Source organism: Acartia tonsa, chromosome 5 (genome assembly GCF_053477335.1).
Source record: "Acartia tonsa isolate MP-2025a chromosome 5, ASM5347733v1, whole genome shotgun sequence".
In the NCBI taxonomy this organism is placed as follows: Eukaryota; Metazoa; Arthropoda; class Copepoda; order Calanoida; family Acartiidae; genus Acartia; species Acartia tonsa.
The window spans coordinates 2518502-2543107 of record NC_137264.1 but is presented as its reverse complement, the minus strand read 5'-3'; the positions used below and the strand labels follow the sequence as shown (position 1 = coordinate 2543107).

At 32.1% G+C, this 24606-nt stretch overlaps 2 protein-coding genes across 3 annotated transcripts in view; one reads left to right on the top strand and one right to left on the bottom strand.

The window, feature by feature from the left end:
- The window catches only part of LOC145318533 (uncharacterized), a 49091-nt gene extending 34785 nt beyond the window's left edge, over positions 1 to 14306 (top strand). The window contains exons 14-18 of the mRNA XM_080159849.1: positions 11304 to 11375; positions 11887 to 11937; positions 12813 to 12911; positions 13376 to 13450; positions 14142 to 14306. Of these exons, the coding sequence (XP_080015975.1) occupies positions 11304 to 11375; positions 11887 to 11937; positions 12813 to 12911; positions 13376 to 13450; positions 14142 to 14184 (340 nt within the window). The 3' untranslated portion in view covers positions 14185 to 14306. The remainder of the gene's footprint in view (positions 1 to 11303; positions 11376 to 11886; positions 11938 to 12812; positions 12912 to 13375; positions 13451 to 14141) is intronic.
- Positions 14307 to 19002: 4696 nt separating this feature from the next.
- The window catches only part of LOC145318532 (uncharacterized), a 36947-nt gene continuing 31343 nt past the window's right edge, over positions 19003 to 24606 (bottom strand). The window contains exons 16-20 of one of the 2 annotated variants that reach the window (XM_080159847.1): positions 23275 to 23413; positions 22053 to 22157; positions 20721 to 20853; positions 19898 to 20013; positions 19003 to 19425 (exon numbers count right to left, since the gene is read on the bottom strand). In XM_080159847.1, the coding sequence (XP_080015973.1) occupies positions 19339 to 19425; positions 19898 to 20013; positions 20721 to 20853; positions 22053 to 22157; positions 23275 to 23413 (580 nt within the window). In that variant the 3' untranslated portion in view covers positions 19003 to 19338. Of the gene's footprint in view, positions 19426 to 19897; positions 20014 to 20720; positions 20854 to 22052; positions 22158 to 23274; positions 23414 to 23642; positions 23704 to 24606 lie in introns of those variants that run through there. The other variant, XM_080159848.1, reaches the window with a different exon arrangement.

The window sequence follows — 24606 nt, the reverse complement described above, 5'->3', positions numbered from 1 at the left end:
GCTAATCTAGAATATAAAGATATTACTCTCAGGTAACAACTTTGTTAATATCACATGGAGCTAATCTAGAATATAAAGATATTACTCTCAGGTAACAACTTTGTTAATATCACATGGAGCTAATCTAGAATATAAAGATATTACTCTCAGGTAACAACTTTGTTAATATCACATGGAGCTAATCTAGAATATAAAGATATTACTCTCAGGTAATAACTTTGTTAATATCACATGGAGCTAATCTAGAATATAAAGATATTGCTCTCAGGTAACAACTTTGTTAATATCACATGGAGCTAATCTAGAATATAAAGATATTACTCTCAGGTAACAACTTTGTTAATATCACATGGAGCTAATCTAGAATATAAAGATATTACTCTCAGGTAATAACTTTGTTAATATCACATTAAGCTAATCTAGAATATAAAGATATTACTCTCAGGTAACAACTTTGTTAATATCACATAGAGCTAATCTAGAATACAAAGATATTACTCTCAGGTAACAACTTTGTTAATATCACATGGAGCTAATCTAGAATATTAGGATATTACTCTCAGGTAACAACTTTGTTAATATCACATGGAGCTAATCTAGAATATAAAGATATTACTCTCAGGTAACAACTTTGTTAATATCACATGGAGCTAATCTAGAATATAAAGATATTACTCTCAGGTAACAACTTTGTTAATATCACATGGAGCTAATCTAGAATACAAAGATATTGCTCTCAGGTAACAACTTTGTTGATATCACATGGAGCTAATCTAGAATATAAAGATATTACTCTCAGGTAAAAACTTTGTTAATATCACATGGAGCTAATCTAGAATACAAAGATATTGCTCTCAGGTAACAACTTTGTTAATATCACATGGAGCTAATCTAGAATATAAAGATATTACTCTCAGGTAACAACTTTGTTAATATCACATGGAGCTAATCTAGAATCTAAAGATATTGCTCTCAGGTAACAACTTTGTTGATATCCCATGGAGCTAATCTAGAATATAAAGATATTGCTCTCAGGTAACAACTTTGTTAATATCACATGGAGCTAATCTAGAATATTAGGATATTACTCTCAGGTAACAACTTTGTTAATATCACATGGAGCTAATCTAGAATATAAAGATATTACTCTCATGAAACAACTTTGTTGATATCACATGGAGCTAATCTAGAATATAAAGATATTGCTCTCAGGTAACAACTTTGTTGATATCACATGGAGCTAATCTAGAATATAAAGATATTACTCTCATGTAACAACTTTGTTAATATCACATGGAGCTAATCTAGAATATAAAGATATTACTCTCAGGTAACAACTTTGTTAATATCACATGAAGCTAATCTAGAATATAAAGATATTACTCTCAGGTAATAACTTTGTTAATGTCACATGGAGCTAATCTAGAATATAAAGGTATTGCTCTCAGGTAACAACTTTGTTAATATCACATGGAGCTAATCTAGAATATAAAGATATTACTCTCAGGTAACAACTTTGTTAATATCACATGGAGCTAATCTAGAATATAAAGATATTACTTTCAGGTAACAACTTTGTTAATATCACATGGAGCTAATCTAGAATATAAAGATATTGCTCTCAGGTAACAACTTTGTTGATATCCCATGGAGCTAATCTAGAATATAAAGATATTACTCTCAGGTAACAACTTTGTTAATATCACATGGAGCTAATCTAGAATATAAAGATATTGCTCTCAGGTAACAACTTTGTTGATATCCCATGGAGCTAATCTAGAATATAAAGATATTGCTCTCAGGTAATAACTTTGTTAATATCACATAGAGCTAATCTAGAATATAAAGATATTACTCTCAGGTAACAACTTTGTTAATATCACATGGAGCTAATCTAGAAATTTAGGATATTACTCTCAGGTAACAACTTTGTTAATATCACATGGAGCTAATCTAGAATATAAAGATATTACTCTCAGGTAACAACTTTGTTAATATCACATGGAGCTAATCTAGAATATAAAGATATTACTCTCAGGTAACAACTTTGTTAATATCACATGGAGCTAATCTAGAATATAAAGATATTGCTCTCAGGAAACAACTTTGTTAATATCACATGGAGCTAATCTAGAATATAAAGATATTACTCTCAGGTAACAACTTTGTTAATATCACATGGAGCTAATCTAGAATACAAAGATATTGCTCTCAGGTAACAACTTTGTTGATATCACATGGAGCTAATCTAGAATATAAAGATATTACTCTCAGGTAACAACTTTGTTAATATCACATGGAGCTAATCTAGAATACAAAGATATTGCTCTCAGGTAACAACTTTGTTAATATCACATGGAGCTAATCTAGAATATAAAGATATTACTCTCAGGTAACAACTTTGTTAATATCACATGGAGCTAATCTAGAATATAAAGATATTGCTCTCAGGTAACAACTTTGTTGATATCCCATGGAGCTAATCTAGAATATAAAGATATTGCTCTCAGGTAACAACTTTGTTAATATCACATGGAGCTAATCTAGAATATTAGGATATTACTCTCAGGTAACAACTTTGTTAATATCACATGGAGCTAATCTAGAATATAAAGATATTACTCTCATGAAACAACTTTGTTGATATCACATGGAGCTAATCTAGAATATAAAGATATTGCTCTCAGGTAACAACTTTGTTGATATCACATGGAGCTAATCTAGAATATAAAGATATTACTCTCATGTAACAACTTTGTTAATATCACATGGAGCTAATCTAGAATATAAAGATATTACTCTCAGGTAACAACTTTGTTAATATCACATGAAGCTAATCTAGAATATAAAGATATTACTCTCAGGTAATAACTTTGTTAATGTCACATGGAGCTAATCTAGAATATAAAGATATTGCTCTCAGGTAACAACTTTGTTAATATCACATGGAGCTAATCTAGAATATAAAGATATTATTTTCAGGTAATAACTTTGTTAATATCACATGGAGCTAATCTAGAATATAAAGATATTACTTTCAGGTAACAACTTTGTTGATATCACATGGAGCTAATCTAGAATATAAAGATATTGCTCTCAGGTAACAACTTTGTTGATATCCCATGGAGCTAATCTAGAATATAAAGATATTACTCTCAGGTAACAACTTTGTTAATATCACATGGAGCTAATCTAGAATATAAAGATATTGCTCTCAGGTAACAACTTTGTTGATATCACATGGAGCTAATCTAGAATATAAAGATATTACTCTCAGGTAACAACTTTGTTAATATCACATGGAGCTAATCTAGAATATAAAGATATTACTCTCAGGTAACAACTTTGTTAATATCACATTAAGCTAATCTAGAATATAAAGATATTACTCTCAGGTAACAACTTTGTTAATATCACATGGAGCCAATCTAGAATATAAAGATATTGCTCTCAGGTAACAACTTTGTTAATATCACATGGAGCCAATCTAGAATATAAAGATATTACTCTCAGGTAATAACTTTGTTAATATCACATGGAGCTAATCTAGAATATAAAGATATTACTCTCAGGTAACAACTTTGTTAATATCACATGGAGCTAATCTAGAATATAAAGATATTACTCTCAGGTAATAACTTTGTTAATATCACATGGAGCTAATCTAGAATATAAAGATATTACTCTCAGGTAACAACTTTGTTAATATCACATGGAGCTAATCTAGAATATAAAAATATTACTCTCAGGTAACAACTTTGTTAATATCACATGGAGCTAATCTAGAATATAAAGATATTACTCTCAGGTAACAACTTTGTTAATATCACATGGAGCTAATCTAGAATATAAAGATATTGCTCTCAGGTAACAACTTTGTTAATATCACATGGAGCTAATCTAGAATATAAAGATATTACTCTCAGGTAATAACTTTGTTAATATCACATGGAGCTAATCTAGAATATAAAGATATTGCTCTCAGGTAACAACTTTATTAATATCACATGGAGCTAATCTAGAATATAAAGATATTACTCTCAGGTAGTAACTTTGTTAATATCACATGGAGCTAATCTAGAATATAAAGATATTACTCTCAGGTAACAACTTTGTTAATATCACATGGAGCTAATCTAGAATATAAAGATATTACTCTCAGGTAACAACTTTGTTAATATCACATAGAGCTAATCTAGAATATAAAGATATTACTCTCAGGTAACAACTTTGTTAATATCACATGGAGCTAATCTAGAATATAAAGATATTACTCTCAGGTAATAACTTTGTTAATATCACATGGAGCTAATCTAGAATATAAAGATATTACTCTCAGGTAACAACTTTGTTAATATCACATAGAGCTAATCTAGAATATAAAGATATTACTCTCAGGTAACAACTTTGTTAATATCACATGGAGCTAATCTAGAATATAAAGATATTACTCTCAGGTAACAACTTTGTTAATATCACATGGAGCTAATCTAGAATATAAAGATATTGCTCTCAGGTAATAACTTTGTTAATATCACATGGAGCTAATCTAGAATATAAAGATATTACTCTCAGGTAACAACTTTGTTAATATCACATAGAGCTAATCTAGAATATAAAGATATTACTCTCAGGTAACAACTTTGTTAATATCACATGGAGCTAATCTAGAATATAAAGATATTACTCTCAGGTAATAACTTTGTTAATATCACATGGAGCTAATCTAGAATATAAAGATATTACTCTCAGGTAACAACTTTGTTAATATCACATATAGCTAATCTAGAATATAAAGATATTACTCTCAGGTAACAACTTTGTTAATATCACATGGAGCTAATCTAGAATATAAAGATTTTACTCTCAGGTAATAACTTTGTTAATATCACATGGAGCTAATCTAGAATATAAAGATATAAGTAATTTTGTTAATTTCTAATTTTTTACTCTAATAAATTATAATAGAGACCCCCCTCCCCCCGAGTAATTGCATGTTTTCAATCCATTGTCCTGTTCATTTACTAAGTATATTTGCGAATACTTTTATTTAATGAAATCTTCCAAATTTTAACATTTACAAAACGGCAAGCTTTATTGCATCAAGATCCATGACAGATCTATATAGGAAATAAACTAGGGTTGGGCCGGATATCCGGCCATTTTAAATATCCGGCCGGATACCGGATATTGAAACTATCCGGCCGGATATCCGGCAATATAATCTTTTATATTTTACAACAAAAATCTCTGTTTTTTAAAATCTTAAATGGCTGTAATTTTCTTATTATTGAAGCTAGAAGAAAATTTTTTTCTGAATATGTTTATCTTTATGTAAATTTTATATTAGAAATCTCAAAACATAAATTTTGGCGGTGGCAGCAGTTCTTTTATGATTTTATGATTTTATGAAATTGTAATAAGTCATGAAGATATATAAAAAAGCTTAAGTTTAAAATTTGAAATCTTCAAGTAAAAAGTTGCGGTCACAGAAACTGTTTAAAGATTTCTGGAGACCTGGAGGTTCAGAACTTGCAGGATTATACCTGGAACCTGAAATCGACTTGAACATCTATATTACATATGAGGATGTACGACTATAGGATATTTTAGTATTAGATAACATGAAATACTTTGTTTAAGTAAAAAAATATTTTTACTTTTTACTTGAATGACCTTACCAGATTTGCTGGCATCCTGTGCCCGCCAGGAAGGAGGTATTAAAAATAATTTTCAACTCTTAGTTATGTGTCATACCCATATTTCGAAAGTCACTCAGTTATAGCCCTCTACCTTTTATACACAGAAAATGGGATAGAAAAAAACAGAGGGGGGGGGGCAGGCATTTAACGCCACCTCCCCGCCCATCCTCCAACCATTAGGGGTTGATATTACATATTGAGGGTAGTGATAGTTAATTAGATTTATTTGCTATGGAGATTTAATAGTTACTTAATTTTTAAGTTTTAACCTTAATTTTATCCTATTATATAAAGTAGTAAGCTTTTTTTGTCTGTAGCGAAGGATCTTGCTAACTGATGAACCAATATGGTTCGATATGGTTCTCCTTTTAAGGTCCCAGGGTGGTTTTTATTCCGTTTAATTTTTATAAAAAAGTCGTTGTAAGGTTTTAAGTTATTTTTCTGCACTTTCATGTCCTTTCTAATATCCCTAGATACTAGGGACGCAGCCGCTAGTATAATATAAAACACCAGTTTATGAAGAATTTTTTTTGCGGGTATAGTCCCTTTCGTGACAACGCCCCTTAAGGAGCGATTATTCGTATTTTCACAGTAGCTTTCCTCCTATTTCTAGCCCCTCGCAGGGGACTCTAACCTTGCGGGGCCAATTGCCTAGCCCTGCGGGGCAATCACCTAACCAAATATAACCTAACCTAACCTAAAATAACCTATTAAAAGCAATTTTAAAAATACAACGAATCGCCCCTTAAGGTGCGTTGCTACGAAAGGGACTATATCCTTTTTTGATACTTTAATATGCAGTAATTTGGCCGGTTATCCGGCCGGATATCCGGTAATTTGGCCGGATAACCGGATATTTGCCGGATATCCGGCGTTGGCCGGATATCCGGCCGGATACCGGATATCCGGCATTTGAAATCAGCCGGATATCCGGTATCCGGTATCCAGCCAAAAAACTATCCGGCCCAACCCTAAAATAAACGTCTATAAATGAGCTCGAGTCTTCCAATGGTAAAGTGTTTAAAACTCATAGTGCTCCAATAATTCTCATTAAACTCTCATTGACCAAAGCGTTAAGACCTTTATTCTATTTGTTTATGGAATGAATTAAGTTTTTCACTTCATGTTGATATTTGAATTACATTGAAGTATTTAATCCTTTTTTCATAAATAAAAAAAATTACGTTCATAATAGAGTAAATCTAAGAAAATTGTATTTTAAAAGAATTCGATTGTGGCGACACTTTCTTCGTGTTAAAATATTAAAACTAAAATTTTAATTATATTAACCCTGTCTTGATGGTAATGTGAAAAAAAATAATTGAAAAAATCTTTTTAAAATCATTTAAATTAATAAATATTTACTTCTTTCTTTTAGATAGTAATGGCTGGGGAGGAAAATTGATTTATTGAGAAATAGATAAATAGTTATGTACTTATAGAAAACTAGCCAATAGCGATATAGTTATATTGAGCCAACTCTAGTTTATAATATCCTGCTCTCTCTATTAAAAGCGAAGCTTTTCTATTATTGGGGTCGGTCCGTCCGTCAGGGAAAGTTAGCTCTCTTCATTTACTTAACCAGGTTAGAATTGTACCATCGATTTCAAACTTTTATTGATGATTCCTATAACAATTAGGTACGTTTTTTAAAGCATAGCCATTCTATTATCGTTACCATGAGGTCCTTACGTCCATGTAAAACATGCTGATTTTTACTTTTAGACAACAAACTTTTGTATGTTTTTATTATCCATCTTCTGCTTTTTGTAATACTGATTCCTATTACAACAAGGTACAATGTTATAAGAAAAGCTTCTCTATAATAAAGTTCTAAAAATGTAAGTATATCTTTAAACAGTATCATGTATTTGGCAGTTTTGCAACAAATTTATCTCAATGTTGTTGTCATCCTTGTTTTTTTAAACAAACTCACTTTTTCCGTTTCCATCATTGATCTTTGTGCTTCTCTACTTATGGATGTTATCAACCTTGTTGTGTACTCATTAATTAAAATCTTTGTGTATCATTTCTAAAAAAACAAATGAATAAGGTTGTTTAAAAGGGACCACCCACGATCAAGGATGTTTATGAGCTCCGCCCACTTATATAGGATGTTTATGAGCCAATCCATATAATGACAGAAAACATCTATTTAGTATTTACTTATAAATATTCTTTCATTACAGAAGCCAATAAAAGATATCATTTTATTTATTCTTTAAAAAAATATAATCATAATCATATAAATAAATTGATTTTTATTTTCGTTTGTACGACCTTCTGTGGATTTTTTTTATCCTTTCAGTAATCAAATTTTTGTGTGCTCCCTTCTATTTTGGAAAGTCGACAAACAATGAACAGAATCTAATTTTCGCAAATTTTTACTTAAATTTGAAGATTTATGAATTCAAAAAATCGAAATATATCTTCATGTCTTAGAATAGTGTATTTTTTAAAAAATAGGTTGAAACTTGAAAATACTAAAAGATTTCATCAATAAGCATAGTAAAGAACATTCTGAAGAACCATTATAATATTTAGAAATGATTAACTTTATCTATGCACCAAAAAAATTAGACTTAATACTTTTATTACTTTCATCATTTTATATTTAAAACACAAATATAAATATCTATAAATTTTTAAAAAGAATGTGTTTAATCTTATCAAATAGAAAAAAAAGTCCTTTTTATCTTTCTAAAGCCGCTAGTTTGCAGTGTAAGACAAAGTTGAAAATATTTTTGTGCAAAAAAATTATTGACACAAACTAGGTTTTTGCATTTTGGCAATTTAAACGCATTAGCAATATCTATAATTAGTTGCGTGCGAAAGGGGGGTGTAGGAGAGTATCAACACCTCCTCACCCTAACACAAGATATAAACATATGGAATGGACAGGGTTTTGCCAGGAGTGTGCGCTTCGCCCCTTAAATCAAAATTGAGAGTAGTGTTATCAATAGGGGTGAAATATTATAATATAATTCGGGGGGGGGGGGGGGGGGGTGACATAGATTCAGTATGGTGTAAAATAGAACAGCCAATATGCTAATTGCTTTATAAATCTTTTTCATTGGAGCTTTGTATTAGTTTGTTTAATGCTATTGTTTAGGTGGGGAGGGGATGGTGATAATAAAACATACTCAAATTTCAAACAAGCGTCTTGTACAAGCCTATACCAACAACAAAACCTCTACGTCATTTTCAACTGTCGTTGAGGGGCAACACTCATTAGAATTGACAACCTACCCCCCAAAATTTATATTTGATTATTTCGCTTGATGGTTATACCTTATTTGGTCTTGTACTTAATGTATAAGTGGCGACAGACCCTATGTAAAGCACCAAAAACTTTTTGCTTCCCTTCTTTTAGACTTGTACATTTTAATGACTAATGTTCTGCAAAAGTTTTGCTGAGGTTAATGAACACTGCAAAAACCTGAAGTTTTAGAGTCTGGTTGTAATTACAGATATTGGGACATGCAACCAATGAATGGAATTATCACTACTTGGATCTTACACCAGATTTTCATGTTCTATAATAAAGTGAACTCTGGAGCAGGCTAAAATAACGATCTCCTCCACCCCCCCTCCTTTTTCACATCCCTTTACCTCCTACTGGATAAACGGTCCGACCAATAAATGCGAGGGGATATTGTAATCTAAATGGACGACAATTTTTCTCTGTCATAATATCCCCGTATTTTCTACATCCATTAACCAATGTACTGTAAATTAGACAAACCATCATTAAATTTTATTTTTACTTAGTCCTAAAGTAAAAAAAGGAATATAATATACAATAACATTAAAATTTTAAGGCTTGCAGAAGGGGGTGTGTTCAACCCCCCGGCAAAATTAAGGGAGTTGGATAACTCGATCTAGGTGTTTAGCCCCTTAAACCATTCTACACATCCCTTGATAAGGGTCTACAACCCCCCCCCCCCCTAAAAAAAGGGGTATGTTAAGGTAAAACAATCAAAAACCTCTTAACTAAAAGGGGGATGTGAAAAAAGACGATTGAAGCCAAAGTTAGTGTTAAAGCAGGACAAACAAACAGACGGACAGAAACAGTCCTTTATAGAGTAGTATTGCTACTTATAGTTGTATACTTTATTAAATCATTTACCTTACTAGCGGCTACGCCCCCTAGAGGCCTCTAGGGGCACTTGAGTAAGGGAAAATCAACTTTGATAACCCAATTTATTATTTTAGATTTGAAAAGAAAAGTTAAAAAAATTTTGGGGGAGTAATTTTTTTTCTAGGGGCTATTTCTCTTGGGAGGGTGGTGGGACCTACCCCTAAAATAGTTGTGAACCTTCCCGGGACCTATGAGAAGCTACTCTGTTAAGGAGAACCTGATCGGTTCAGCGGTTAGCGAGATCCTTCGGTACAAACACACAGACAAACAGACATCCTATTACTTTAGTATAAGGATATGTTAGATAAACGCAGCATCCTTTGTCTAGCTGAAAAGAAATAACTTATTAATAACTGAAATTTTTAATGAAAAATCTTTTTATAATTTCATGATTACATAGTATCAAAACTTTTTTTTACAAAAAATGTTTCACAACTTGTTAATTGAAGTTTCTAATGAAATAAAAGTATAAAAAGTTTTTAAAAAGTATTTTTATTTTAAAATATAGGAAAATGTCATAATAGTTAATTATCCAATCGTATTGTAGACAGCTATCAGCCGATAGTAAATTAAAAATATAAGATTAAAACCAGTTTTGTTAGACCTTAGGGGCCGAAGCAAAATTGTCTGTAATACGATGCTATACATGATTTTTCAGTATGGCTCAAAAGTATAACGTGCAGACAGACAGACATAGTAAATTGTAGAGTAGGTGATCACTGGTCTGGGGGATCTTCTGACAAAAAATCAGCCGCCTATCTTATATAGTTAATAGGAAAATCACATTTCCAATTGATATTATATTTTGCTAACTAAAAAATTTTGGGTACATTTTAAATTCAATTCCAATTTGATAGTACCAATAAATTTATACTACAAAAGGGTAATTTTGTCAATTTATCGTCCATTGACTTATCCATTAAAATCCCTGGCCAAACATCAGAATAATATATTGAAAGGTTTCGTGATTTTTACAAAAAGAATTTATCACATATAAACTATTTCTCGTATTCATTCGAATCCGGTGGATAGGAACCGGTTCTCATCCATACGAAAAAACTATGTCTAGCATCGTATTATATCCAGCTTTCTACGAATATAAAAATGTTCAATCATAAGATTACAACCAGTTTTTTTAGCCGGTGCCTTCAGCACCTCGGGGCTAAAAAACTAGTTTTAATCTCATAATTAAAGCCGTTTATAATACGATGCGAGAAATAACTATTTTTTTTCTTTTTTATGACAACTGGGCATCTGCTCTCTAGCTCAATTTGTCCATCCATAATTTTTTTTGTGTTTCGCTATTTATGAAAGTTGTCATCCTTGTTTTTATTTATTTCAATTATTTAGAGGCAAGGTTAAAAGAAAATTGTAATAGAAAGCCAAATTATGTACGTTATCTCCCCACCCTAAAAAGAAAATTAAAGCTACTCAATAATTTACTTATTTTCTAATTTTAGGAATACATTATTCTGGATTGTTTACAATAACAGCAAAGAGCTAGCGTATCATGTAATACAATGTGGAGCTAGGTTAATTTTTTGTTAGTAGCAAAGCTACTCTATAATCAATTCTATCTGTTAATCTGTAATGATATTTTACTTCGAACATTATTTATTCAAAATCTGCTAATACCAACAACCACGAAATTAATTCGAGAAAAAAATTAGAGTATAGTCCCTTTCGTAACATCGCTCCTTATGGGGTGATTCTTCGTATTTTTCACAGGAGCTTTTCCCCTATTTTTAGCCCCTGCAGGGCCAATTACCTAACCGTGTGGGGCAATCACCTAACCAAATATAACCTAACCTAACCTAAAATAACCTATAAAAAGCCATTTTAGAAATACGACGATTCGATGTTACGAAAGGGACTATTCCCAAAAATTACGAAAACCTAAACGTGATTTTCAGCTGTCGTTGGGGAGCAACATTTAGTAGAATTAGCGACCTTTTTATCTGCATCTGCCCCCAAATATCATTTTAGATTTATTTCACTTTTGTTGGCTATACCTACATATCTCATTTCTGCTTGTTTTTGTAGGGTACAGCCTTGGAGCTGGATTGATACCAGATATCTACCAGAACCTATCAGGTATAATTCAGTCAGATTAATTGATTACTGTACAAATGATAGATGGACAGATTAACCTGTGATTTCGCTCAGAGTGCCTATTAAGCACGGATATCCCCCGTAAAGTTATTTTAAAATACGGTCATTTTTTGCATTGGTTGTAGAGTTGTCACGCATTCTAAATTGTATCTAACTATTATAAAAATAATCAAGCAAAGTTTGCAATTGATAGAGTAATTTTAACAATCCTAAATTAACGATGGTGAATATTCATTAAGGACGGGCTACCCTAAATGTAAAGATGCTTCGCTTAAAATAAAAACTTTATCAAATGCTTATAATTATTGCTAACAAACGCGTTGCTTAAGTCCAACTGATTATAATTTACCAATTAAAATACATTTGAACTAGGACATGCAATTACATAAAACTAAACTAGAGGTCTGCTAAAAAAAATGTTTTAGAACATTTAAACTACAAACACTGAAAAACTTACCAGCTATTTTCTAGTTTCTAGTAGTTTTCTGTTTTATAATGATTTAGATGGTAAATAGGCTAGGCTAGACCAACAAATTTTTTTTAATAAATCGCCAAGTATAATTATTTTCAGAGAGTTGAAATCAAATGTTAATTGCGATAAGCTTTAGTAGAGGAGCTGAGCTAATATAAATCAATAGAAATAGCTATAAAGCATCCCAGAACCACCTGAGGCTTCCCTAAAATGTGAATTCAATCAGTTCTTTGCTTATTGAAATCTTAAGCTTCAGACAAGAAAACCTTTTTTGTTTGTCTGTAAAGATCTCGCTAACCACTGCACCAATTGAGTTTTAGGGAAGGTACTGGATTGGTTTTAGGCTATTTTAGTTTTAAACTTAGGTCTTAGGATTAATATTTAGGCAAGACAAGGCGCTGATTGATCTGATAGAATCATCCAGCTGTCAGCCACAGAAACTTTTGCTCATCAGTATTACAACAATCAGAAAATTATTTCTAAGGTTAGATTTTATTCCTTTGGTAATCAATGGCGATTTCAAAAATACCTTGAAAAGCCCGGTCCCCTATTTTTAAAATAAATTGAAAACATGGAGAAGTATTTTTTCGTTTGGTTATTTATTTTTGTTATATTAGTCACTGTAAAGCCCCACTGGGTTGGCGCACTCTAAAAAAAACTTTGCTACCTTGGATTAGACACGGATTTTTGTTTTTGGGGTTGGGGGGCGGTGAGAGTAAAAAATCCACATTTTCGAAAAAGAAATGTAGAAAAAAAATCTTAAAAATTAAGAAAGCTGTTTATAGTGCACATAAAAATGACGTCTTACAATACAAATGATCAAACTAAATTACCTATGGCAGGCCAGTTTACATTTTAATTGACCAATAGTAGGCAAGTATGACGACATTTTAATAGGCACACTAAAAAGCTTTAAATTTAGGGCTTTATTTGTGCTCTTTTTTTAAGAATGACAAATGGGAGATCTATATTATCTCTGATAAAACGGCTTCCAGTTGATGAAGATATCAAGAAACTGTTAAGGTAACACAAAATTTAATGGAATTTTAAATAGCTTGATGCTATCAAAACAAATTTTACAAACAGCTACAACGAACAGTCTGAAAATTTTAAAGGGTTAAAAATTAAACCACACGCCATTTTTTATGATAGCGTTGACCATTAAGCTATATAAGTTGGAAAGAATTTTAATGTGTATAATAATTTTGAAATCTGCATAAAATTTTAAGGATTTTTTTATAAAATTCGTTTTTTGTGTAATTCTTTATTTAAAAGCGCAAATACAATTTAAGTTAATTAATTTTGGCATCTTTGATTGGTGGATTGAAAAATATCTGCGCTCTGATTGGAGAAGCTTAAGTGTTGTACATCATTCAACCAATTAGAGCTCAGGTAGTTTTCAATCCACTTATCACAGATGCCAAAATTAATTAACTTAAATTGTATTTGCGCTTTTAAAAAAAGAATTCCACAAAAAAACGAATTTTATAAAAAAAATCCTTAAAATTTTATGCAGATTTCAAATCTATTATACACATTAAAATTCTTTCCAACTTAAATAGCTTATTGACCATCCCTACCCAAAAATAGATCAGAGGTGAATTTTTTAAAAAGTCCAATGAGAAGCTACACTTTACAGAAAAACCATATCGGTTCAGAGGTTACAACGATCTTATAGTAGAGTCATATATATATATTTATTATTTAATTTTAGATTGGAGTTACAACACGAAGATGAAGACGACTTTTATGATTAACAACAAAAATCATCTCTATAATATTTTATTCTAAACTTATATTATATTAGGACAATTGTTTCCAAATTTAGCGCAGAAAGAACAATATAATATACTAGCGTCTGTGCCCCTAGCATCAAGGGATTCTACAGGGTCATTCAAGAGAAATGATTTTTTTAAAAACTTAATTTTGCATAGAAAATAAAACAATAATGTAAAATCCTTTAAATATTTGGAAAACCTAATATGAGACATTTATGTTTCAAATATTTGAAAATGATTATTTCAACAAATTATGCCCTAAAAACCGGTTTTTCCAAAGGCCTTTTTTTCGAAGATTTATTGATTTTAGAGTTGTAAAAAAATGCGCACCTTTTTAAAATTTTAATTGCGCAGCTTGTATTAATAGTAGAAAAATGTTATGCATATCGTTAGAATCGTCATAATCTCTAGTTTTTTAATATATAAAAACCATTCCTGTGCTACGTATAGTATAAGAGCTACGAGGTAAAATGTTCCAATTACTTAAAACTTTTCAACCTTTTTCTCACATATTTCAATGTAGCTCCTAAACTACAAATAGCACAAAAACGGGTCTTATATTTTCAAAAACTAAAGCTTATGACGATTCCAACGGTATGCGCAACATTTTTCTACTATTAACACAAGTCACGCAATTTGAAATTTAAAAATGTGTGTATTTTTTGCACACCCTTTAAATCCATAAATCTTCGAAAAAAAAGTCTTTGGAAAAACCAGTTTTTTGGGCATAATTTGTTGAAATAATGATTTTTAAATATTGTAACATAAATGTCTCATAATAGGTTTTCCAAATATAAAAAGCATTTTACATAATTGTTTTATTTTCTATGCATAATTAAGTTTTTAAAAAAATCATTTTTCTTGAATGACCCTGTATATTCGAAAAAATATGGAAGGGCAGAAAAATAACTTAAAACCACACCCAAACTTACTTCTAAAAATAAAATAGCCTAAAACCATCTTAGGGCCTATAAGAAGCTTCCCTGTAAAGGAGAACCATATCGGTTCAGTGGTGAGCGAGATCCTTCGCTACAAACAAAAAAATTGCTTAGTACTTTATATAATAACTAGCGGCTACGCCCCTAGAAGCCTCTAGGGGCACTGGTAAGAGGGGGAAAGGTAACCTCATCCCATTTTAAATTTTAGTTTCAAAAGAGTTAGAAAAACATTTTTTTTTTGGGGGGGGGGAAGACACCCTCTCCAAAAATAGTTTAAAACCTTCCCAGGACCTATAAGAAGCTTCACTGTAAAGGAGAACAATATCGGTTCAGCGGTTAGTGAGATCCTTTGGGACAGACAAAAAACACTTACTACTTTATATAATAGGATATTAGTTCATACATAAATAGTTATGGGAGAGTTCCTTCCAGTGCATATAACAAATACGTATAAACTTTTTTAGGTCCTACCCCAAACGTATGAGTCCCAAACGTCGGAGTGGACAAACGCAGGAGTGTCCGCTATTTTAATAATATGATAATTTTGAAATTTTTTTATACCCCTGTCTACAAAATAATGACTATGGCCGCAGCGCTCGGCCCCCTGGCCTATAACCTAACCTAACCTAACTAAGAAAATAAAGGGACCGAGTGGGGGGAGGTGGGTTGTATAAAAAAATTAAAAATTGAAAAGAAAAAAAATTGGGACTCTCGTGTTTGTCCACTCCGACGTTTGTCCCAAAAATCCTGCGTTTGTCCACTCCAACGTTTGGGACTCCTGGGTTTTACATTCCTATGTTTTTCCACTTCTACGTTTGGCGTGGAACCCTTTTTTAAAACTTTAATTTAAATTAGAAGTATCCAAACTTTAATATGTAAAGTAGTAAGGTTTTTTAGTCTGTAGCTTAAGATTTTAAGATCTACTGAACCGTATGAGATAGATTTTTGGTAAGCTTCACATAGGCCCCAGAATAGTTTCAGGATGTTTTTTTTTTAATTTGAGTCTTGGTATGTTTTTATGATATTTTTCTTACCATATTTTTCTTTGATTACTAAGACCCTAATATAATCATAGCTTAGATAAAAAAAAATACAGAATAAAAACTCTTAAATTAAAATACATTTCTAGCACTACTCGATCTTTTATAAAAATTACATCATTTTAATTGAGGTAAACACTAAACATATGCAAAGGTGAACGTATGGACATAACCTTATTATATAGAGTAGCAGCGATAACAAAAATCAATATTAAGTGATTATTTCTGTACAACTGTTTATTGATTTTGATAGACAAGTTTTTTGTTTAGGTTTTAACAAAACAAAACACTTAATGTTATTAAAATGTACATTTAAAAAAATAAAATTATTATAAATTTAATAAAGTTTTGAAAAGTACATGATTTATTTTAGTAGTAAAGTATTATCTAAATTATAAATTTTGTTCGAAACGCTAAGATGAATTTTCTCACCTGCTATTAAATATAAACGTCTAAATTTTCTATGAGAGGAGTATCTATATACATTTTACCCATTTTTTGCAGGGAATGGTTTCTTACTTGGCTGCTATTTATAAATTACGATTAAAATTTCTTATAACCGAAGAGCATAAAATCCATTACTTACTTTTCAGTATGACTTCTAAACCGATTTAGATCCGCTGGATAATAACCGGTTCTAAGCCATACTGAGAAATAAAGTATCGTATCGTTTCAAATTAAAATTAATTTCGACGTCTAGTAAATCAAGTGCAAATCATAAAATCAATACCAGTTTAGTTGGTCCAGACATTCAGCCATAAATAATCTTTTAATTTTTCATTTTAATATCTGCGGAAAGCTGTCTGTAATACGATGCAATTATTTTCTTAAATTTTATTTCTATAATTAGCTACTGGTAGATGTTTTTATTCTTGTTTTTTTACGTCAATCTTAATTTACAAAAAGATTCTGGAAAACTTATTTAGGAACTTATAACATTCAAATATAATGGAAATTTCTATAATTTTGTGATATTACAAAAATTAATAATTAAGAATCAAAAAGAACATTCAAATAAAAATTACATTTATTTTGAAAAGAAAAATGATTAGTTGTACTTAATACTTATTATTATTAAATTATTGAATTACATAGAATTAAATAAAGCAATTAATTAACAAAATGGAACGGAATGACTATAAAGTAGTAAGCTTTTTTTGTCTTAAGAGAAGAATCTCGCTAACCGCTGATATAGTATATATAATACTAGCGGCTTAGCCCCTAGCCTCTAGGGGCTTTGCCCCAAGAGGTGATAAAAAAATATGGGCGAAATACGTAAAACGACCAAGGAAATCCCCTAAAAAAAAAAAAAAATTGAGAGGGAGGATTTTTGGTTTTTTGGGGGGGTTGGGGATGTCCATCCCCCCAAGAAAATAGCCCTAAACCTCCACAGGACCAGTAGGAATATTCCCTGAAGAGTAGAATCCGATCGGTTCAGTGGTTACCGAAATCTTAAGGGACGGACGGACAGACAGACATCGTTCTACTTTGTATTATAGATATCAGGGTGGGGCACATAAATCCGGACTTTTTCACATTTTGTATTTATATATATTACAGTTATCCTACAGGGAATTCTTTTTTAACTATTTTTAGGGAGGGTAGGTATCTTTACCCTCCCAGAATCTTTAAATTTTTTAAAAAGTCAAAGAATCATCTATTCCCCTTCTACTTTAAGTGCCCCTCGAGGTTTCTAGGGACGTAACCGTGAGTTATAAATAAAAAGGAGATCAATATCTATTCCTACTTAAAATCTTGCTAACTGCAAATGGACAAATAAATCAAAACAAGATTTATAGGCCTTATTTATTGCTTAATGCAGCTTATTTAGTTTTCGTTATACCTATTTAACTTCCAGCTTAACTACAAAGACTGAAGAGGGTACAATGTTCTCAAAGATATATTTTAAATAAATAATTATGAAGATAAAACTTTTTCACTGCAGTAAATTTATGTTATATTAACCTTTAGGGCCATAAACATTTAACATATGAATTTTAACAATTAAAAAGGGGCTGCTATTCAGCCAATTAATTCCATTTGAAATTGCCGAAAATTAAATATTTTGTTGAAAGTATAACTTGTTTTTTTGGGTAACTGAAAGGGAAATGGATAACAAGGGGAGAAAAAAGGGAAGGGGGTTGAGGGGAAATTTTCACTTAGAATTGTTTGTCAAAATCACATTCTCTTTTCCCTGGCAATTAGGTTAAGTAACATCCAACAAAACCTTTGATTGCACGCCCTTTGTCTAGAAGTCCTAACTGTGCATTGTAATAATTTGCGCTAGTTTATATGCCATTACATTTCCCTTACTCACCTGTTTATGTCGCGCACCTGACAGAGTAGCAGTATGAACTATTTTTAACGTCTTTAGTTGGGCAAAAAATCAAACAAAAATGCCACAGTCGCGGGTTTTTATTATTGGGGCATATTAGAATAATTTTTTATCCATAAAAGGGATAAAGACCCTCATGCTAAGTCTAAGTTGAAGTGTTGGAGGCGGCATTTGTTCAGTGACTGTAAGAAATACGGACATATTTTAGTTATAGAGTAGCTGCACTACATAAAACAATTATTCTCATATTTATTCGAATCCGGTGGATAGGAACCGGTTCTCATCCATACGAAAAAACTATGTCTAGCATCGTATTATATCCAATTTTCTACGAATATAGAAATGTACAATCATAAGATTAAAACCAATTTTTTTAGCCCGTGCCTTCGGCATCTCGGGGCTAAAAAAACTGGTTTTAATCTTATAATGTACATTCGTTATCCCCGGAAAGCCGTTTATAATACGATGAAAGAAATAACTATTCTTTTACACAATTATTTTATTTTATTTTATATCAATATCTACAATAAAATGTATAAAATAAATTGTAAATATGTTTTATTTTTATCACAATTCCAATATAAAATTATCTTGTTTTTACGCATTTTAACCAAATTTAAAAATCTATCAAACAACTCTATCTTTGACATATGGTTGATGATTTACTGGTACAGGGTCATATTTTATATACAATCGAATAAACCAATAAATATTATTATATTTCAATAATTCTTTTGTACATATATAATCCTGATGTTTGCTACTAATATTAAAGGGATAGTTATTGAGCACTATACTATATTAGTGTAAATATTAATCATTAGATGGCGCCAAAGTTCATCTCAACAACTTGTTCTTCTCTGTCATCTATGAGATGTGCGTTGCTCTTGTTTACTGGTTCTTCGTCCTACAATCAAATTTATTTTTTATAAAAACAATGATGACAACACCATTAAAAGCAAAGCCCTAAAACGGTAGAACAAACGAACATTAACACTTGTAGAGTATCAGAACTGAATAATCAGAATAAAAATGTATAAAATTTAAAGTAAATTTGTTGAAGAACTGCTTAAATACGGAATAATATTTAAGGACATACTTACACTTTTAGAACTTGATTATATAGATGCTAAGTTTATAGCATTGTACTAGAGTTGCTGCGCTTTCTAAATCCTACCTAACTACTACAGGAATCACAATGCAAAGTTTGAAATCAGTAGGACAATTCTAATATGCCAAAATTATCAAAAAAACGCTGACAGTTATGGACGGGCTGACCCTAATTATAGAAAAATTAACTTTTAGAAATTAGTTGTAGAACTAGAACCTGAATTTAAGAAGCCTATCAGGCCTTGGCCCAATCAATCATTAGGACTTACCAGTTCATTTCTGGCGTATGATTCAACAAGGACAGACCTCTTGATGGTTGGTTGAACAGCCTTTTCTGACTCTGATCCACTCCAACCAAAATTTTCTCTTTTTCTGTCTCCAACACCTTCGAGATATTTAGAAGATGATTTTAGTGGGTATTCTCCAGCTTATACCAATAACGAAATTAATTCAAAAGAAATTCACGAAACCTATACGTGTTTTTCAGCTGTCGTTGGGGGGCAACACATCGTAAAATTGACGACATCTCTATTTGCCCCCCAAATATTATTTTAGATTTATTTCGCTTGTTGGTTATACCTTATACCTGGGTATTCTCACACAAAAAGCATGAAAACCATTATTTTTAAAATAGCGGGGTGGTTTTCTTTTTCTGTGTCAAACCTATGTGGGTAGATAATCCCTGCGGGGCCTATACTACCATGCCCTGTCCCAGAGAAAATACCCAATGAAACCAAACCTGAAATAATTAACAAAAAATTCCCCCTATCTCAAATATTTTAAGTTTATCTTTAAAATAAGTGGGGAGGGGGTATAAGTGCTGAACAGGGTATTTTGGGTGAAAGCACCAATTAGCAAAAGTTAAAATCTCTTTTGGCATAAATCTGATGGATATGACATAAAACAGGAACAACAATTTTCATGATCAGTGAACAACAACAAGATACACATTGGTATAGAGAATCTTCACACAAAAAATCAGCCATCTAACTATAATAGCTGCTGAGAAAATCACATTATCCATAGCATTACAGACAACAAAATTGCAGTGAATTATGGAATAGCTTTGCTACTCAACTAAATAAAATTTACCTGAATCTGAATCCGAACTGGAGCCCGATTTCCTGGAACCAGCAATTTTGAGATGGCTGTCTCCGCTCCTATGTCGTCTACCCACTGTACTATTGCTCCACTCTGCCTTATGGCTCGCCTGCCATTCTTTTACCTACATTTATTTTAGTTTACCTTTAGACGAGTGCCAAAAAAATAATCAGCTGTCCTATTTTTTAAAACCTTTAGTGTACCTTGTTGTTCTAAGGAATCACTTTTCCAAATATCATATGAATAGGATATTATTTTATAAAAAGAGGAATATGAACGACGATTCTAAATGTTTTTTTGGTGAACATGCTAGTGTAATGTTTAATATCGTTATATCAATTTTTTTTAAAACAAGTTTCACCATGGTTTTCTATGAATAAAACTTTGAAATTACAAGTATTTTTTGATGATATATCATCAAATGTTTGGTTGAGTTTAAAGGTTCAAATAAACGCCAATACATATCCAAATAATGTAAATTACGAAAGTACACTAATAAAACTGTATAATGTTACAAGTTACCATCCCCCTTATGTAAATTTACATTTTCATTGAAAAGGTTTTCTTTTGTGTCACAGCAGTTTGAACTCAACAAAACATTTGATGATATATAGTCAAAAATAGCTAACATTTCAAAGTGCTGAAAGGTGCTTTGATTGATTGATTGATTAGCCACAGTCTCATAGGGTTTGGACCTAAGTAGTCATGGAGTAGGCTGAGACACTTTTGTATAGCCACTAGGGCTATCAAGCTCCACGTTCAAGCACATTATGACTTGACCCGCTATCTCATGAGAGCTACTCATTATTACCTCACCCTCGCCGAGTATGGCAGGTGTCCCAAATTAAGTCACCATAATGAATGACGCTCTCCGCAGAGGAGCTTGGGATAAGGGTAGTACTGATATTATGTACTTGACTATTAAGTATCCAAACTTACTCAATAATCCCCTTCTTACACAACCAGGGGAAGTTGCGTGAATGTATTCAACTGAGTAATTCGAGTTGCCACATGGGGACAAGAACTCGAACTCTCATTACCGTAACTCAGTGCGTTACCACTGAGCTACGACGCCCCTTCTGAAAGGTGCTTAGAATCACTTGCTCTCGTTCGTGCATTTCCTTCTTTTGTCAATAAATCTAAAAGTCAGCATGTCTTAAATGGACGTACGGACATTCTCTGAACGATTATAGAAATGTTACGCTTAGTAATCGTGCCCAACTTTTATTGGAATCACCATGCATTGTTGGAAATTAATAGACAATGCTAATTGACATAAAGTAACATTAAGAGCTTTTAAACACCTAAGAAATATAATTTTACCTTTTCTTTATCCGATACTACCTTACAATTAGGTAATGTGTTAAGTCTGGAGTACACGGCTAACTGTTGGTTACGCTGCATAGTCCACATATCTGTCTGTCTCTTCTGCAAATAGACATCATTTATGTATATCATATGGTCCATCTGACCCCAAAATTCGTCAAATTTAAAAAGTGTTTCCATAGCAGACTGACACCTCTGTTTTTTTTTGCTTTCAAGTTATGCACGTTAAGTAATTTAACTATTCATAGCTAACTGAAATTTTTCATGAGTAATCCTTGGTAGGTCTATTTTCCCTAAATCGACCAAAAAGTTGGAAAAGTAACGGCTGGCGGCTCACCAGTTTAGCCGTTTATTGCCTATTTTCAGGGCAAATTCATCATAAAAAACGTTGGAATCAACTTTTTAAAAACATATTTTTGGTTTAATTCATGTTAAAAGATAGCAATAACCATTTTTAAAATTTCTAGTAACAACAGCTACCGGCTAGAACCATTTGATAAGGTTTTTAGGCGACAAAAAGTATTATGTGGAGATAGGTTTCGTGACTAATTTGCTCTTAAAATACCCAAAAAATAGCAAAACGGCTGAGCCTTCAGCCGTTAGCCGTTACTTTTCCAACTTTTTGTGCGATTTAGGGAAAATAGACCTACCAAGGATTATTTATGCTAAATTTCAGATCGAAATTCGAATTCTAAGTGCCATTTAATCATTGATTACGAGATGGTTGCATTAACCCCCCCCCCCCCCCCCCCTTAAACAACGATGGCAGCATCAATAATAGCAGGGATCTTAGGGGATAAAACAATTAGGGGGGGGGGGGAATCGCTAATTTGCTAATTTGTCTAGAGCTCCGGTTAAAATTAATTTATGTAAGTTAGACAAAGTTACTTGTTCTGTACATCAAAATCATGGATAAAGGACACTGAAGAATGGAACATTTTTATCGGGGCATGTGAGAATCTCTCACAATTATTATTATTTCAAGCGTCAATCGTTATCCCCAATGATAATACACAAAATTACCCCTTCTGTAGATTAAATTAAGTGGTTGAAACGTTTGAACACTCAACTTAATTAATAAACCAATCAAAATTCACTAATGTCCCCAAAGTTTTTAAGCCAAGGAATAAGAAAATGTTATTATAAAACTTTGGTGACAAGTGGAATAAATAGCCCATTGTATCCCCTCTCTCTCTCTCTCTCTCTCTCTGAGAAATACCTTTTTGAATATGATGTCACTGTTGGAGTTATCGACCTCCAGGTCACTCTGGTCCACAACAGTGCTCTGCATGGTCTTGAACTCTGCCAGGGTCTTGGCATTCAGGTACTGGTTCGCCAGCAGCCGGTTATGTCTCCATCTATATCAAGAAATAATGGTTTAGGTACTGGTTCGCCAGCAGCCGGTTATGTCTCTATCTATATCAAGAAATAATGGTTCAGGTACTGGTTCGCCAGCAGCCGGTTATGTCTCCATCTATATCAAGAAATAATGGTTTAGGTATTGGTTCGCCAGCAACAGGTTATGTCTTCACCTATATCAAGAAATAATGGTTCAGGTACTGGTTCGCCAGCAACCGGTTATGTCTCCATCTATATCAAGAACTAATGGTTCAGGTTCTGGTTCGCCAGCAGCCGGTTATGTCTCCATCTATATCTAGATCTGTATCAAGAAATAATGAATATTTCCAGTATGGCTTCTAAATCGATTAACATCCTCTGGATAAAAACTAGTTCTCAGCCATACTGAAAAAAAAACATGTATTGTTTTATATTTAAGACATTTTTACGAAAAAAAAATCTTAATATTAATACCAGATTTGTTAGGCCGGGACTTCGCTCCGTTAGGGCTCACAAAACTGTAATTAACTCATTTTCCATTTTACTGTCTTAGGAAAGAAGTCTATAATACGATGCGATAAATAACCATTTTAGAATTCTATTTTCCGAGAATAGGAAAATGAAAATTTTTAAGATTTCTTTCTTTTTCCATGGCCTTAGTTAATTATTTTTACTTTGTAAAGCGATATCATATTATCTTTATAATAAAGTAACAGGATGTGTGTTTGTCTGTCTGTCTGTACCAAAGGATCTCGCTAACCGCTGAACCGAGCGAGTTCTCCTTAACAGGGTAGCTTCTCATAGGTCCCGGGAAGGTTTATAACTATTTTGGGGGAGGGTACCACCTCCCTCCCTAGAGAAATAAAAAAAATCAAGAAAAAAATTAAATATTTGAGAGACTTTAACGAAACATAAAGAGGTATCGTAGAATTTGAAAGTAATGAAAAGGTATCGTAGAGACTTGAACAAAAAAACCATTTAAAGTGCCACTAGAGGCCTGTAGGGGCGTAGCCGCTAGTAATATATAAGGTAAGGTTTTTTTGTCTGTAGCTTAAGATTTCTAAACTACTGAATCGATTGAGTTCTCTCTCCATTCTTGGGAAGCTTTAAATAGGTTACGGGATGGTTTAGGGCTATTTTTCTCTTTTCCTTTGAAAACAGAACCCCTAGATTCTAGGGCCGCATCCCCTAGTATGTCAATAAAATGGTAAAA